The sequence below is a fragment of the Elephantulus edwardii genome, unplaced genomic scaffold (assembly GCF_000299155.1).
Source record: "Elephantulus edwardii isolate Elephantulus edwardi_28Jun2011 unplaced genomic scaffold, EleEdw1.0 scaffold00001, whole genome shotgun sequence".
Classification (NCBI taxonomy): Eukaryota; Metazoa; Chordata; class Mammalia; order Macroscelidea; family Macroscelididae; genus Elephantulus; species Elephantulus edwardii.
Window position 1 is genome coordinate 45,059,634 of NW_006399751.1, and position 17,063 is coordinate 45,076,696.

At 42.1% G+C, this 17,063-nt stretch overlaps 1 protein-coding gene across 1 annotated transcript in view; it reads right to left on the bottom strand.

Annotated features, from left to right (window-relative positions):
- LOC102876634 (mitogen-activated protein kinase kinase kinase MLT-like) overlaps positions 1-17,063 on the bottom strand; it is a 230,724-nt gene that overhangs the window by 32,506 nt on the left and 181,155 nt on the right. The window contains exons 12-16 of the mRNA XM_006878825.1: positions 15,631-15,675; positions 13,420-13,450; positions 13,183-13,322; positions 7,332-7,394; positions 5,848-5,940 (exon numbers count right to left, since the gene is read on the bottom strand). Coding sequence (XP_006878887.1) covers positions 5,848-5,940; positions 7,332-7,394; positions 13,183-13,322; positions 13,420-13,450; positions 15,631-15,675 — 372 coding nt within the window. The remainder of the gene's footprint in view (positions 1-5,847; positions 5,941-7,331; positions 7,395-13,182; positions 13,323-13,419; positions 13,451-15,630; positions 15,676-17,063) is intronic.

Consider the following 17,063-nt stretch of genomic DNA (forward strand, 5'->3'; position numbering starts at 1 on the left):
GACAGCGCAGGAGGGGAAGACCCTCTATGAGATGGATTGATTTGGTGACTGGGCTAATCGTGATGGGTGTGTCGGAGGCAGTTCGGTTGGCGCAGGATAGGGCAGGGTTTAGAGCTGTTGTGCATAGGGTCGCTATGAGTCGGAAACGACTCGATGGCACATAACAACAACAACACGTTGGTTTTGATTCATGGTTAACATCACACACAGCAGGACTAAACACTGACCAGTCCTTCATCATCCTCAAGACCATCCGCATGTTTGAGCCCGTTGTTGCCACTACTGAGAGTTTCTATTGTTTTTGGTGATCATCTACCAAACATGATGTCCTTTTCCGGTGGTGGACCTTTCCTGACAATGTGTCCAAATAAGGAAGGGGAAGTCTTACCTCCCTCACTTCCAAAGAACAGTCTATCTACACTTCAGTCAAGTAAAGGGGTGAGATAAACACTCAGTTATTAATGATTTCAGTTACCACTGGAACCTTTCATCCAATCCTAGTTCCTCTGTCTGATTGTTGTAAAAAAGAAAAGATAACCTTTAGTTTGTGGGAGAACTCTTGCAGTGCATATGGGGCTGAAATTTGGTCAGGGCCTAGTTACTCAGAGTTGGGTTGTTGCTGGGTGCTGTCGAGTTGACTATGTCTTATAGCAGCCCTTTTGAACAAGAGAAGGGAACCTTGCTTAACCTCTGCCATCCTCATAATCTCTGCCACGCTCAGGCCCACTGCGGCTGCCACTATGAGGCAGCAATAAAACATATCTCTGAGCTTCCTTCTTCTGAGAAAGGGTCATGGTTTATTATGCATAAATTGCAAATGTCAACAGCTTTCTCAGGTTCTGTGAATCAAGTCCACCTAAGAGATGTCACTTTTATACCATAGCCTATCTGATTACAAAATTAAGAAAAACAACGCAATATGAATTCTTAGAACAGCAAGTTGACAGGTCTTACAAAAAAAAAAAAACAACCCAAAATAAAAACTGTTTTATTATAACTTTTTTCCCTTTCTCTTTTAGGTATACCTCTATTTTTGTGTATAAGGTCAATTTTTAATGCTTGGTCTTAGCAGGCCAACGTAGAACTTTCCACCCTCTCTAAGCTCCTGAAATGACATATTAATTTTAGGAAGTAATTAGCTGGTTCTTCTCAAATGTATAGTGGAGATGAAGCCACTGTCCTACATTATTCCCAAGAGCTGTCAGTAGAACACATCTTTCATTTCACTTGTAAAAGAAAATGTGAAATGATTAAGTAAGTATCTTTGATATGCAAACTCTTACATTTTGAGGACTTTGAAAGTTCTATTTTTCTACTGTAAGATTTATTCTTTATAACTGAGAGAGAGAGAAACGTAGAAAGAGATAGAGATGTTGTCATTGTTGCTACTGTTGTTGTTATTATGGGTTGTCAGGTCAGAGCTGACTCAAAGTTGACCTTTGATCAGGTTTTCAGATGCTGTAAATTACATGAGAGGAGACAGCCCATCTTCTTCCCTTAATGCAGTCAGTGGAATCTGACTACCTGTCTTTATTGACAGTGCAACTCCTTACCACTAGGCCAGCAGAGCTTCCTAGTTTAGAAGTTGTTGTTGTTAAATGCTTTAGATTTGTAGACAACACATAGTGACCCTATGAATGAAAGTCTTGAACACAAAACTTTCATCTTTTTTCCAAGTTCACAGAGTTTCCGGAGGCAAGTTTTTTTTTGCAAGTGGATGTTACTCCTGCTTCCAAGCAGTAATTTATTTGAAGACTATTTAATGAACATTTATTGTTATTGTTATGTGCCGTCAAGTCACTTGAGACCCATAGTGACTTTATGTACAACAGCCCTAAACCCTAAGCAGCTCTATCCTAGGCCAATCTTATTTCCTCTGACACACCTATCCCCATTTCCCCAGTAACTGAATCAATCCATCTCATCAAGGGTCTTCCTCTCCTGCACTGTCCCTCCACCCTCCCAAGCATGACATCCTTCTCCAAGGACTGATCCCACCTTGCAACATAGTATGTCCAACGAAGCTTCAGAATCGTTGCCTCTAAAGGAACAGCCTGGCTTTACCCTCTCCAGGACCAACCTGTTTGTTCTCCTAGAAGTCCATGGTATATGCAAAACTCTTCTTCAGCACCAAAGCTCAAAGACATTAACTCTCCTTCTATTATCCCTAGCTCTCTGATGCATAGCAAGTAACTGCAAAGACCATGGCCTGTATCAGGCGCACCTTAATCTCGAGACTGACATCATTACTCTTCAGTACTTTGGAAAGGTCTCTGACAGCAGACTTTCCCAGTGCAATTAATTTTTTAATTTCCTGGCTGCTGGTACCAAGAGTGTTGATTGTAGAGCCAAGAAAACTGAAGTTGTCAACAATCTCAATCTCTTTATCATCCATCATGATGCTACCAATCAGCCTGGTGGTGAGAATTGTTGTTTTCTCAATGTTGAGCTTCAAACCATACTGAAGGCTGCAGTCCTTGACCTGCTGCAGCAAGCACTTCAGATCCTCCTCAGTTTCAGCAAGCGGGGTTGTGTCATCTGCATAATGCAGACTGTTGTTGAATCTACCTCTAATCCTGATGCCACACTTCTCCTCATAGAGCCCAGCCTCCTGGATAATCTGTTCCGCATATAGATTGAAAAGATATGGAGACAGGACACATCCTTGACACACACCCTTCTCAATTTTGAACCATGCAGCGTTTCCTCGCTCTATTCTGATGACTGCCTCCTAGTCCACATACAGGTTTTGCAAAAGCACAACCAAGTGTTCTGGGATTTCCATTCTTCTCAGAGTCAGCTACAGTTTGTTGTGATCCACACAATCAAATGCCTTTGCATAGTCATATGCAATTAAATCCATGAACATTTATGTATATAGATGGCTTAAATATCTTGGATCAAGTATGAGGAGTAGCATACTTTTAATAAAAATAACATATAAAAGAATTTCTCCCTTCAGTTCTGAACGGCCCTAACCCTAGATTGGTCACAAGCTGTCTTTTACTATCGATTTCCTAATCAGTAATATTAATGTGCTTAATGCATCTCACAGAAATGCCAAGGGGCTCAAAAAGATGGCATTAATGAAATACAGGAAGTACCTGGATTATGAACAACATCACTTCCTAAGTGTGTCTTTAAGTTTTATTTGTAGGTGGTGAATTGGACCAGGTGCGTGTGACTCCAATTTAGTCCTCCTCTGGTACAAGAAAATGGTCGGGGCCTTTGCAATGATTTAAAAGCTGCACACAGAGCAAGTGACCATGACTGTGACTGTGATGAAGAGTTTGTTGCAAACACTTGGGTTGGGGGTGGCATTAACGATGTTAAAGTAACAGCACATTTACATGGCATTAAAGGGCAAGCACGAATTGCCAATAAATTATATTATTAACCTGGGCACTTACTCTACCTGGAGTTCCTTGGGAAGAAGTACAAAGCATAAGCTTCAAAAACTGTATTCAGGCGGTTCAAATCCATCAGATGCTCTGCTGGAGAAGGAGGGGGCAATCTCCTCCTGTACCAGTCAGATCTGATTTGACGCTACACGTAAAAATAATACAATAAAAATTTAAAAAAAAGAAAAATTAAAAAAATAATAAAAAAAGAAAAAAAACTAAACAAAACCCTAAAAAACAAAACAAAAAACAGTATTCAGGCAATTATTTACACATGTCCATCAACTTTCACTAGCCTCAGTTTAAAGTAGCTCCCTTCTAAAAGAAGGTTTTCCTGATTAGCCATTCCAGTGACTTCTTTCTATTTTGAGCACTCGGGCACCATGCTCACATTGAATCTTCTGGTCTGCTTTATGGCATCCTCTACCTAGACGCCCACACGAGAAGCTTGACCCCATCTTGGCTCCTATCTCTCACTCACCCCTGACCTCTAGCTGGGGACAGAGTTTGATCAGTTCCACGTACGTCCTCGGCCCTATCTTCCATCTCCTGGTGCTACCATCTCTCTGGTCCTTGTCACTTTCAGGCTCGCTGTCTCCAGTGCTGCTTCACTGCTGTCTCATACTCGCCTGGACAGTTTCCAAGTTCTCCTCCTTTGAGAAATCTCTTAATGGCATAAATCTGATCCTGCCTACTCTCTGCTTTAAAAAAAAACTTCAAAATCCTTAGCTTAGGATATCATAGCTCATTATCTGGTCTTGTTATATCTCTGGCCTTAATACCATCACATTACTCCATCTTCTCTGTGTTAAGTCTCCCAGAAGGGGTGCTGCTTGAGTTGAATTGTAAGAAGATGTCTCGGTATTTTTCTGACTTCATGCTCCAAGCTTTGGCACATACTGTTCCTTTTCCCTTCAATGTCCAGTCCCTATCAAGTAATTCCTAGCAATTCTCAAAATTTGGCACAAACATATCTTCTACCAAGAAGACCAGAGGTAGTAAATCAGATGGGACAAGATTCCTCATCTTTTCCTCTCAGAAAAGTTGGTGGATTTGAAATGTGTACCTTTGGGTTGGGAGTACAACTCCTTACCACTAAGCCACCAGAGCTCCCTACCAATTACCAATCTTGTCTATTTCTCTCAATAAGCTATGAGACCCTGTACCCTTTGACTTGGCATTCTAGCAATGAGCTTAGGGCCAGTCCTACAGGTCCTCAAGAATATGCTGCTGAAGGAATGAATGAATGGATTATTCCTCTGGATAGTGACCAAGCAGCAATAGAATACCAAACACTGTGATGTCCTAAACCTTACAGATGATCTGTCACTCAAGAAGTCTACAAAACAATGATCATTAATACGCTGGTATTTGGTCTCAAACAGAATTTCTAACTTCTGATTTTTATTATATCTTTTCCAAGCTTCCACCTAACATATCCTATTTTTATTTCCATGGTTGGTAATTCTCTCTCAAGTCTTTAAGGGAACCCCCCCCCTCCCATTTGTCTTTTACCACCTAAGAACTACAAACTGGTTTAAACAAAGAGTACTTATTTGTTCACCATAGGATGAACTTGAGGGTGTTCATAAACACAGAATCTCAAGGTTAGAAGAGCACTTTCTTGTTGGAGAGGGGGGGATTTATTTTGCTGCCCCTATTTGATAGCTGCTTGTTATAAGAAAGGAAAAGTGATCCAGCTACAGAAGGAAGGAAGAGAATTTGCACCCAAGAAACCTGGACTTGAGGCAGCTTTGTAAAGGGTTTCCTTCACTCAACCAAGTCCTCGGGTCAAAACAAAGGAAATAAGGATTTCAACTTTCAGCAGAAGCATCAATGCATCTTCAGCAAGACACTTCCTGGCATGTGTCTGGAAAGAGCATCCTTTTAAGCCCCAGGTGAAACTCAATTCCTTATGACAATTTCAGACCATTTCTAAGCACTGGTTCTCGGGAATGGCCTGGGATAAGGATGGTTTTGCTTAGCTTTTAAGAGCATTCTTATCCCAGGGTGACTTACCAACAGATTCAACTCAATAACACTTAGGAATAGAGCTCATTGAAAACTCAGTGACTGCCTATGCTATAAAACTGATTCTCCATAAGAGACGGAAATAAAAAAGCTGGGATGCTAAGCAGTATAAACAGCATTCTGGTATCTAACTTTTTATTTGCATTTCATCCCATTCAACCTTGCTGTGAGTCTCCTAATGGGCTTGCATGGCCCTTTATCGGACTCTTCTGTTGACCCTCAGAGTAAGATCCCTTGACTGTACTGCAGAGGCTGCTGACAGACTTTTGGCTAAATTGTATTTTACAAAGTGTACAGATTTACTCAGAATATAGTTGCCAGCTGGCAGGGGGAAAAGTATTAAACCATGATGTTATAGGAGAGAAAAAAAAAGAATTAGATACAAATTCATCCAAAGGATTTAAGATGTGATTACCTGTGGGCCAGTTCCAGGTTTCAAGTGAAAACCAAAAACAAGTTCAAGGTTCACGACTTTTTCCTCATTTTCTTCAGGTTCACCTCCAGAGTCCTGAAGCAGAAAACCAAGCACCATTTATTCCAGATGGTATTTTTGTTCTTACTTCTTGGCCAAAAGAGATGATTCTTAGCATCAGATCATCCATCCTAATCTATTAAATTCAGATTATTTTGGATTAAGCTTCATTTTACAGTTGCATAGAGCAAAATAAATGACAGATGAAGCCTTTGGGAATATTGCCAAACAGTTTAATTCATGCTCTAGAAATGTACATTTTTTTCCCAATGCGACTTTTTCCCACTGGGTCATTTTACCCTAGAAATGTGCTTATTAGCACCTGGAGATGCGGTTGACATTTTGACCATCAATGTTTCACCACCTTTAAACTGTTTACAAGCTATTTTCAAAGAGGAATTTAGTGGTTCCTAGGTCAAATGTGGATGGAAGATATAACAGAGGAAGACAGTGAACTCCTAAGGTCTTAGAGATGCAAAACCCACCGCTGCTAGTGAAGAAGAGTTCTATTAGTTATAAGGATTTAGTGGTCCAAGCCATGGTATTTTCAACTGCTTCGTACGCATGTAAAAACTGGACAATGAATAAGGATGACCATAGAAAAATCCATGCCTTGAACTATGGTGGTGGTGAGGAGAGTTGAAGATACATATACCATAGTCTGCCAAAAGAACACATTTGTCTTGGGGAAAGTGCAACTAGAGTGCTGTTTAGGTGCAAAGAAGGTAGCACATACTTTGGTCATGTTATCAGGAGGGACAGTCCCTGGAAAAAAGAGAGGATCAGTGAAAGAGGAGAAGGCCTCCAATGAGATAGACTGATACAGTGACTGCAACAACGGGCTTGAACATGGCTGAGAGTGTGAGTATGCCACAGAACAGGGGAAAGGTCTTCATAAGCTGTTCAAAGGATCCCTGTGAGTTTTAATAGACTTGAAGTAAACTAACAATAACACCTGATTTAACATCAAAGTACTTTAGACTTTATTTAAAAAAAAATAATGTTAAACACAATAATATCTTACTGAAACAAGAACTCTGACCTCTTCATTCAAGTGAAATAGACTATGAAGCCCTGGTATGTGACTTCCTTCAGTGACTGATGTGTTGAGCAAACATGTCCCAGAGAGAGATAGGGGGGCTGGGCCCTCACCTGCAATGTTGGCCCTTCTATCTCCGAGCCCCTGGAGTGAGATGTGTCATTCTTATCATGAGAGTGTTGTTAATATTTCAACTTGTGAAGGAACAAGGGTGTCCAATTTACACACATCCTGCACTTCATTCAAAGGCCCTTTTGTTGGACAACAGTGATTACATTTCACTTCAAACAACAGTTTCCGACACTGGCTAACTGAGGTGTGGATGTGGCAGGTGCATAGGTGAATAAAAGCAGCACACTTTCAGTAAGAAAAAAAAAAGCCAACTTACCTTAATGAGTGGTGGAAAGTGAAACAAGTTTAAGTAGTCGTGGGTCAATTTCTCAATGGCTGACTGCAAATACAAATCAAACCACATGAGTTTGTTAATGATCTGATAAGACTGAGAAAGGATTACAATTACTGCACACTTACAAAAGACTTCTTTACTGATATAGTTCATAAATTGGGGATGTTAATATGCAACATCTACTGAGGATAAACTTGATTGTTCCAAGTTGTATGGATGGTTTGTGATTATTTCATGGAACAGGACTATATCTTAAAGATACTGCCAAGAAATAAAACGATTCTCCAAACACCAGCAGAGTATGGCAATAACAAGTCGATGTTCCAGTGTATGGAAAGACGTGGTATCCCTGAGAAGCTGTGGGGGAAACACCAAAGAACATGAGTGTAACTCCAGAGACTTTCATTAAGACTGAGCATCTCACTTCTGCTGCATTGTATGGTTTTTTAAAGTATCTGTGTCCGACTCTCCCTCTCCCTGTGAGGCACAAAGAAATCTTAAAAGGAAGATAATTTAAATTATGATTTTTTTTTTACTCATCAGGGATAATTCAGGTTTATTGTGATATCACGTAGGGATTAAAAAATATCAATATGAGGAAATTAGATGCATTTTTTTGAAAGCAAAATGAGAGCTGCTGACAATGATGTGAACATGTGTTGGCTGTTCAGTCTTGGGCTTTACACCTGGTTCTTCCACATGAGGGCTTCTGGCAAAGGGAGAGGTAGCTGTTGTCAGGCTAAAAAGGACATCTGAGTGGCAACAGGATTGGTGGGAATACTGCTCCAATTTCCACTTTTAAGATCTACCACTTAACACTCTTTGAGGTATACAACTGTGATTATGCCGCCCTTTGTGAAAGAGCAGGGAATGAAGGGCATATTCTCACAGCCTGGCGCGCGCGCGTGTGTGTTTGAAGAGCACTAGGAAAGGCGCAAGGTCAGTGAAAGAGATGAAGGCCCACCCACCTCCCCGAGACAGACTGACAGTGACTGCAGCAACGGCTCAAGTGTGTCACGAGATGATGAGGATGGCTCAGGATAGGACAGGGTTCAGGTGTGTTACTCATAGGGCCCTTTGAGTTGTACTTGACAACATCTAACTGCACCGTAACAGGAAGATTCTCATACACTGTCCCTGACGGTCCAGCAGGAAGTGTTATTTATTCTAAGTGTCCCCAAAATATATGCAGACCACTTCCAGGCTGTTTTCCTTATGCTTTCCTTCCTTACTAGAGAGCTCATTTGAAGAAATACACATACTGAGGCTGAGTGCTTACTCATACTGCCTGTTGACTGGGCTCCCACTGGTGGCCACTCTAGCATGGCCCTAGGTTTGGCAGCAAAGTGGAGGATTTGCAGTCCTGACCTTTGAGACATACTCCTTAGTGAAGTGATGGCCTATGTGCCTATGCAGACTCATTCTAGAGCTCAGGGACTCGTTACCTTCCTCTTTTGGGGGGCTCAGGGAAGACATTCTGGGTCTAGAGAGGAGGCACTGCCCTCACCTCACTTCAGCTAGCTGCTTCAAAGGGCTCTTGCTATGCACATGTCCTCACTGGCTTTTCTGCTGCACCAGACCCTTTGGAACATGATTTTAATCTTTTGGCTTCTGCAACACCATTCTCTCATCTGCTTACTTCCTGGGCAGGCACTCCTCTTACTCTTCTTTCTCTAGCCCAGACTGTTGGATGGGCTCCAGCCATGGATTTCCTTTCTGGAGGTATATGGATGATCACACCGTTCTTGGTCTGGAGCATAAAGTAACTGCTTTCTTTCTCAAGCCTGCCTGCAGTAGCATCCCCCTCACCCACCATCTCTGTCTCACTTCCACTACATCAACTGGACTTAACCATTATGTGTTTTTGGTGGATAATGTTCCTTTGAAAATTCATGTCTGCCTAGAGCCTTGAATATGGTATTTGGATATAATAATATTTGTAAATCTAAGTTAAGATAAGGTCATGTTGGATTAAGGTGGGCCCTAAATACATTAGCTGGTGTCAATGAGGAAAAGAATTGCAGACAGACACACACAGGGAACAAGGCCATGTTATGGTGAAGGCAGAGATGGGAGTGGTACAGCTATAGATGAGTAAACTGAGAAAACCATCAGAAGTTAAGCAGAAGTAGAAAAGATTCTCCCCCTGTCTTTAGAGGGAGCTTTGTCCTGTTTTTACCTTGCCTCAAGGCCACTAATATCTAAAATTGTGAAAGAATAAATTTCCTTTGTTGTAAGCCACTAAGCTTGGGATGCTTTGTTATAACATCTCTTGGAAATGAATACACTCCTAATCAAGGATTGGAGTATAAACATTATAACTTCCTAACCAAGCCATGGTATATTCAATCACCTCATATGCATGTGTTGATGCAACCTTGCTTGTGAAACGTGAAGAGGACTTGAAACACTTACTGGAGAAGGTCAGCCTTCAGTATGGATTACACCTCAATATTAAGAATACAAAAATCGTCCCAACTAGACTAATAGATAACGTCATGATAGATGGAGAAAAGAGCAAAGTTGTTAAGGACTTAATTCTACCTGGATCCCAAATCAACCTCCATGGTAACAGCAGTCAAGAAATCAAAACATATGCTACATTGGAAAAATCTCCCAAGGACATCCTGCTAAAGAGACCAGTTTAAAGACTAAGGTTTGCGTGTTTGAAGCCATGGGATTTTCAATTGTTTCTTATGCATCTGAAACTTGGACAATAAATAGGGAAGACCACAGAAGAACTAATGCCTTTGAATTCTGATTGATGAAGAGTACCGAATATCTCATGGAATACTAAAAGAACAAAGAATAGCTTCTAGGAAGAAGTATTACCAGTACTTCCTTAGAAGTGAGGATGTTGAGAGTTCATACTTTGGAGATGGTACAGGAGGGGCCATCGTTGGAGCAAGAGAACATGTTTGGTCAAGTAGAGTGTCGGCTAAAAAAGGTAGGACTCTCAGTAAGATGGGTTGACACACTCAGTGGCTGTACCAGTGGGCCACGCACAGCAGCATGATAAGGATGGTTTAGAACTGGGCTGTTTCTTCTTTGGTTGTACACAGGGCTGCCATGAGTTTGAGTTTATTCAATGGCATCGAACAACAGCAATGACTGCTCATTTAAAATCAAGTTTCACCTTTCTGATCTCACTTTATAATTTCCAGAAAGAAAGTATTGAAACATGGCACCACTCAATATTTCCAACACTCCCTACAGCAGGTCAAAACCCAGATTCCTGCCTGATGTAGCCGGGTGAAATGTGTTCCCATCTCCCTTCCCATTTACCATCATGCTTTCTGCTCTGCACCCATGCCTCCATCCATGCTTCAGAGCCAATCTCTTCTGCCTTCTAGCCTCTCTCTGTTTCTCTCTTACCTCCCAATTCTCTCTTCTTGGGTTAATATTCTTTCCTTTTCTTCTTCTGATGACACTTCATGTTTGGACTTTCCTCCAAGACCTAGCTCAAGTACCTCTTGCTCCATGAAGTTATTCTTTTTTTTTTTTTTTTTAAGTTATTCTTTATTCCCCTGCAAACTCTGACTCGCTCCCAGGACTCCTTTCCTCTAACTGCTAAGACACTCTAAATTATGAGAAGTTGTCTGGACATGTTTTATTTCTTCTCTGAGACATAAAAATTCCTTTGTTATCTTCACAGGACCAGTCTCCCAATTATTTGGCATTCAAGTGGGTTTTGCTGAACAATTAACAGTTTGAACATGGGTTGCTCTGATGATACTAACCACCACAGAGGGGGCATGTTAATTTTCCTGGGATTTGCTTTCATACTAAGCAGAGCATGCTATTGTCAGTTGTTATTTATTACATATAACACATATTATTATCTATGTCATTATATTTATTATTGTAGGTTATTGTTAGCTCTGCTTCATAGTAACCTTGTTATGTATAATAGAACTGTACATTGGCCATTCCTGGGTCATTCTCATAGATATTGGTATGCTTAAACCCATTACTGGAGCTATTGTGTCAATTTGCCTCTTTGAGGGTGGCCAAGTCTGGGGATATTTAAATCACCCGTGGTTTTCAGGGAGTGAAGCATCATAGAGCACCACTTCTTTCCTCCTAACTGGTCCTTAGGGGATGATGGTTGTTTTTCAAAGACAGCAGAAAGGAAAGCAAAGCAAGGAACATCTTATCCTTGCTGAAGAAAATAAGCTTGGAAGTTTTTCCTTTGGAATACCAAATTTCTCTGTATTACAGGAATACTTTTTCATACCAAATCCCACCCAAGCAAGCGTACCTTTCCAGGGTGGAACCGCCCACACTCAAGAGATGGAGATTAAACCCTTGGACACCTTTTGAGATGTGGGCTTATGCACAAGCTTTCCTGCCCATTTTATAGGAAGGAAGAGACCATGAGCTCTTACTGTCTAACGTGGAGGTGTTCCATGGTAGTTTAATGCAAAGCTATCATCCAAAGGACGTTGAGCTGTGTGGATGTTTCTACATGGACGCAGTGCCACAGCCTCAATGGGGATTTCTTGAAAAAGCCCTGTTTAGGTAGCTCTAAGGTAGTGACAGTTGATGACATGTTGGTATTTTATGTAAATGTAGATTTGGATAGGAAGTGATTTTTTCCCGGCATTTCTCCCTTTGGTTTATGCCTCTTCTTTTTATCCTGAACACACAAGATCAGATACCCAATAAGCAGGCAAGCATGGACTTAACTAATCTGTAATAAACAATTCTGAACAGGTAGAAAGTATGTGAAACTGTTCACTATCAATTAGGGAGTAAGCAGACACTGGCGCCATTATCTTGCCTATTGGGTAATCTGACGCTGTGCGCAGACCGTTCGATTTACCCAAACTGATGGTGAATGGAGCGTTGGGGAAGCAAACTTGGTCTTTATACCAAGGAAGATCTCACTTGAAATAGAAGTCTCACTAATGACAGTGTCCACACAGACCCCAGCAATTCTCATTTGGCTTGAGTACAAAACCAATATAGCCCACCCCACCAAAGAAGATAGGTAAAATATAATATAAAATAAACAAACAAAACCCCCTAACCCCCCCCCCCCAAACAGTATCTGCTTGCTAAACTGCAAACAAAACAAAAACACACCAAAAACTCAACATACACAAAAAGCCCCCAACCCCGACAAAATAAAACAGGACAACAAAACAATACCACAGGATCATAGGTTTAACTTCAAGTTTTCAGGGAAATGTTAGAACTTTCTGAGCAAATGAGGGCTAGGCATGCATGCAGAGTGTTGTCAGTTCCACCTCAAGAAAAGAAGATTGCAAACTTAGTAACATCCTCATGATGTAGAGTACTGAAGCAGCTTAGATTTTACTCAGGTCAAAGGTAGTATCTGGGTCACAGGTGTTAACAATTTCTAAAAGGTCCTTGATAGTTCAAGCATTAAATGGAGGTACCTCTGCTGTTTCCTGGTGACTCCCCGCTCTCTCACAAGGCCTTTCCCATACAGGACACCTTACCCCTCACCTGGCTAACACCAACCTGCCCTTCAGCTTTTTAACTCCTTCATAACTTCTTCACAGAAGCCTTTCCTCATCCTAACCCCACCTCTCCTGGGTGGATTGTATACTAGAACTTCATTCAGGTGGTATTCAGGTATGTCCCGGGGATTCCTGCTGTGCTAAGTATTAATCCTTTGTTGGCTTGTGAGGAGGAAGGAGGAGTCCCAGGAGATCACAGCTCTTTATCAACTATACTATGTGGATGTCTTTCAACACTAATGACTCCACAGTCCCTCTTCCCATCCCAGCATCTAAACGTGCTCTGCTCCAGGGCAGGTGCTCAGTGCAGACGTGTTGGTGGGGTGCCTTCCCCTCTGAGGTACCTTTAAGTGAATGATATGCCCCTTGGAGACAATGCCCATGTCTTTCAAGTCTTCTTCCTCCAGAAGCAGCAGCCGCTTTCCGGTAATATTGTTTTCCTTAAACAAGCTTGCGTACACAATCATTTCCTCAGAAGAATCACCTGAAGCACGTGATGAGAAGGCAGAAGAAAATCAGACCAAATCCTGTCCAAAGCAAAGCAAACCCCCAAAATTCAGAAGGTAAGGTGTTGCACTTGCCTTTTCTCACGAGCTGCTGGATCCAAAAGTACTGTGGGGGAGAGGACAGAAGAGTTTTGAAGACTTACACAGGGTCAGAGGCCAGGTTTAACAGTAAAGCTAGGTTTCAATAGATTTAAAGATTCTTAATCCCTACCTACCTCTATCTCAGAGGTAAAATGATTTTCTGCTTGCAGTTTCAAAACGTAAAAAGCTTCAAACAATAGGAATAGCTTTTTTTAGGGAGTTTTAGACAGTTGGGAGATTATTGGGCCTATATTCTTTATTATCAGAGATAAAAATTCTTTTAAAAGGTTTTTCCTTATTGTTATTTGCTCATTTATGTGAGGGTGGCTAATAGGAATGTGAGAGACATTTGTTGACCCACGAATGACAAGAGTAATAGGGACCACACTACAGTTGACAAGGGGAAGGACAGGATCCTCTGTTCTAGCCATGTGGCCCTCCCCAGAAACGAAACAAGTTGTCTTCTCATTGGTTTTCATTAACAGTGACCCCACATGTGACCGAGACAACTACACTTCTAAGTGTTTTCAAGGAAGACCAGCAGGCCCTTCTTGGAAGGCTCCTTGAGTGGGTTTGAAGCACCAACTTCTCTGTGAGGGAACAGGGTGTCCGTGTGGTTCCAGAGAAACAGACTACAGCTTCCTGTGAGAATGAGGAGGCTGCAGTCATGTTTTCTGAAGCCTTCCAAGACCTGACGGCCAAACAAGGCCTTTCTCCCTTCTCCCCAGCGGTGCCTAGGCCTTGAGTCTTGTTTTGCCCATGTTTACTAGCATCCACTCACATAGTAGGTAAAAGGAGAAAGAAGGGGGACCAGCTCCGGCCTCACACTTCTCTGGGGAACCTTCTACCCTGGAGTTTGATTAAGTGGCCTGGAAACCACTTAACCTCAGGGCAGAGACTAAAAATAGCTGTTGGAGCTTAGTGCTTTTTAAAAGAGGCTTCAATTGACAACGAGATGGTTTAATTTTACTGGGTGATAAAAGAATTACACGCAAGCCCTTGAATAGAGGGTAGCCTAGGTCCTCTTGCCTTGTAAAGTAGGGCTGGCAGGAAATTCAGAACCACTGGGGCTCAGGGAAGACAGCAAGGGAGAGGCAATTGGTGACCTGTTCCCTTGCCTTTCAGAAGTCAAAGAGGTTAGCTAGCACTGAAAGTTTTACTACCTAAGAATGCAAAGGGTGGGGAGGGAAATGCTCTGGCCCAGAAAAAGGCTGAACTAGGTAGACAGTACTTCCAAACAGTGCTGAAGAGACGACTTGTATCCGGGGACCCTGGGCCTGTGTGCTGGCATTGGAGCCAGGCCTGCATGGACTGGCAGTAAACCTTCCTCCCTCTGCCTTCTTGCTTATTTAATGACACCCTGCACCTACAAAATGGACCTGCACAGCCATAAGGTCCCATGGTTGTGGGTCAGGAATTTGTAAATCCATTTAGACACAGAAGAAACAAATTATGGACATGCAAAAGGCAAAATATACATGTAGAGTATCACTTGTTTATATCGTCTTAGAAATGTGGGCTTCTCTGAGTGATGACATGGTTCATGTACTTGATTGTTAACTGAAAGGTTGACTATGTTCAAATCCACTTGGGGCACGTCAGAAGGCAGGCCTGGTAATCTGGCCTACTCCGCTGAAAACCCTTTGGAGTTCTATTCTGACATACATGGTGCTGTCATGGGTCAGAGTGAATAGAAACCAAGGTGATTTTTTCTTAACACTGTAGCTGCTCACAAGGTCTGGGAACAGTGGGTACACTTTCTAGGGGAGGCCAGAATAAAGATGAACCTTCTAACTGACACTTTACAAATAGGCCTAAGGCAGGGAGGCAGTGTCTAGAGCAATGACAACTCAGCTTAGCACTGCCTCTACCATCTATTTCTCCATAGTGTTCAACTCTGCCCTGGCCTTTCAGGAAAGTCTAAGGCAGTCTAAATTTTAAACGTATGTTCATTTGGTATTCTGGGTCATATTCCGCCTTTTGAAATAGACATTCTTTCTGGTGAATGAAGTACTTACCAGAGGAAATGGGGAGCTGAGGTTTTCTTTTCTATTATTATAAACAGAAACATTTTTGACTTGACAGATTCTCCTAGTGTGATAGATTTTCCTGAGGGCCTAGCCCCTCCAGCTGCAGTTTTAAATTGTGTACAAATCTACGAAATCCCTGGCCGGGTCAAAGGTGGCATTAATGGAAGCAGCTTACCACGTCGTCTTCAGTCCATGCACTAATCTCAAAGGAAGGCAGCAGCTGCGTGGGAAATACGAATGAAATGAAAGAAGCTATTACCATTGTCTTTTTTTGTCTATCCCTTAAGATCATTTTTTTTAGCTCCCGACTCCTGCTCTGGCTTGATTCCTTCTGCAGGTTAGATTGAACAGAGGACGATCTCTGTGACCTTCAGCAGAATTCCTCAGTACATAGAAATTAGAACCATCTATGACCCCTCAAGTAATTTTCTGTTGGGGGAAGGCTCGGCTAGCACTTTGCCCACCTTGGCTTTTCTCTTCTTGGCACATGGTAGGGAGCATTCAGTGACTAGTCAATGTATCCTCAGCCCGAGAGCCAGTCAATCAATGCTGCAACCCATGATCATGCTGAAGCCTCCACCATCATTCCCCAGGGGACTGTGCCTGAGATGGACCACCTTGGATTGCACACACCGCTTACACAACCCACTTAGATGAAGTGGACTCTAGCATCTTAAAGTGATGGGAAGAAAGATGCATTGTGGATTTTCCCACCGTGATTGGGAGATACAAAACCCAGAAGTTGGCTTTCTCCCTTTCCTTCGACACTACTCTGTCCTGATAACTGAATGGCAGTATGAAGAAGGCATTTTTACATGCAAAAACGTTTATGAAGGTTTTAAATCTTCATTTCCCAGTGCCATTCTACTTTCACAAAGAGCTAATAACATTTACTATCCATTCAACTCCTATTATACCTGTCAGGCACTGGGATATAAACGTCCAGAGATTTATATTCTAATCAATTTGCAACCTTACTCTACATCACCCCATTTTATAGACAAGGAAGTAGGTAGACAGGGAGATTTTGTAATTTGCCTGGTCAACACCTAGCAAGTAGGAGACACTGGAATGAAAATCCAGATTGACTTGGCTTCCAAATCCATACCCCTCCCAGCATTGCCTGTTGCCTCTCAGCTGGGCTTCACATTTGAGGAAACCCACTGCTATGGATTCCAACTTATAGTGTCCCTACAAGACACTGAGCACTGCTCCCATACGGAGTCCAAGGGTGTAATCCTTTTGGAAGCAGACTGCTCCATCTTTATTCCGCACAACAGCTGATGGGACCAGGTACCTACCTAGCAGCCAAGCCCTGTAACCTCTGTGCAACTAGAGCTCCTCAGGTTTGTGGAGAGAGGCAACTTTTTAAAAAATCAGTTTTAAGCAATTATTTCATTTGTCTTTCTCTCTGGCTTAAAGTCAGATATGGTCATAGGTCTCAGAAGACAATCAGAACAAAATATCTGTAACAAATCTATTCTTATTGTGTGCGATCAAGTTGAAACTGACTCATAGCTGACCCTCCAGCAGGTTTTCAGACGCAGTTAATCACAGGAGGAGGGTGCCCATCCTTCTCCCACAGAGCAGCTGGTGAATTCGAACCTT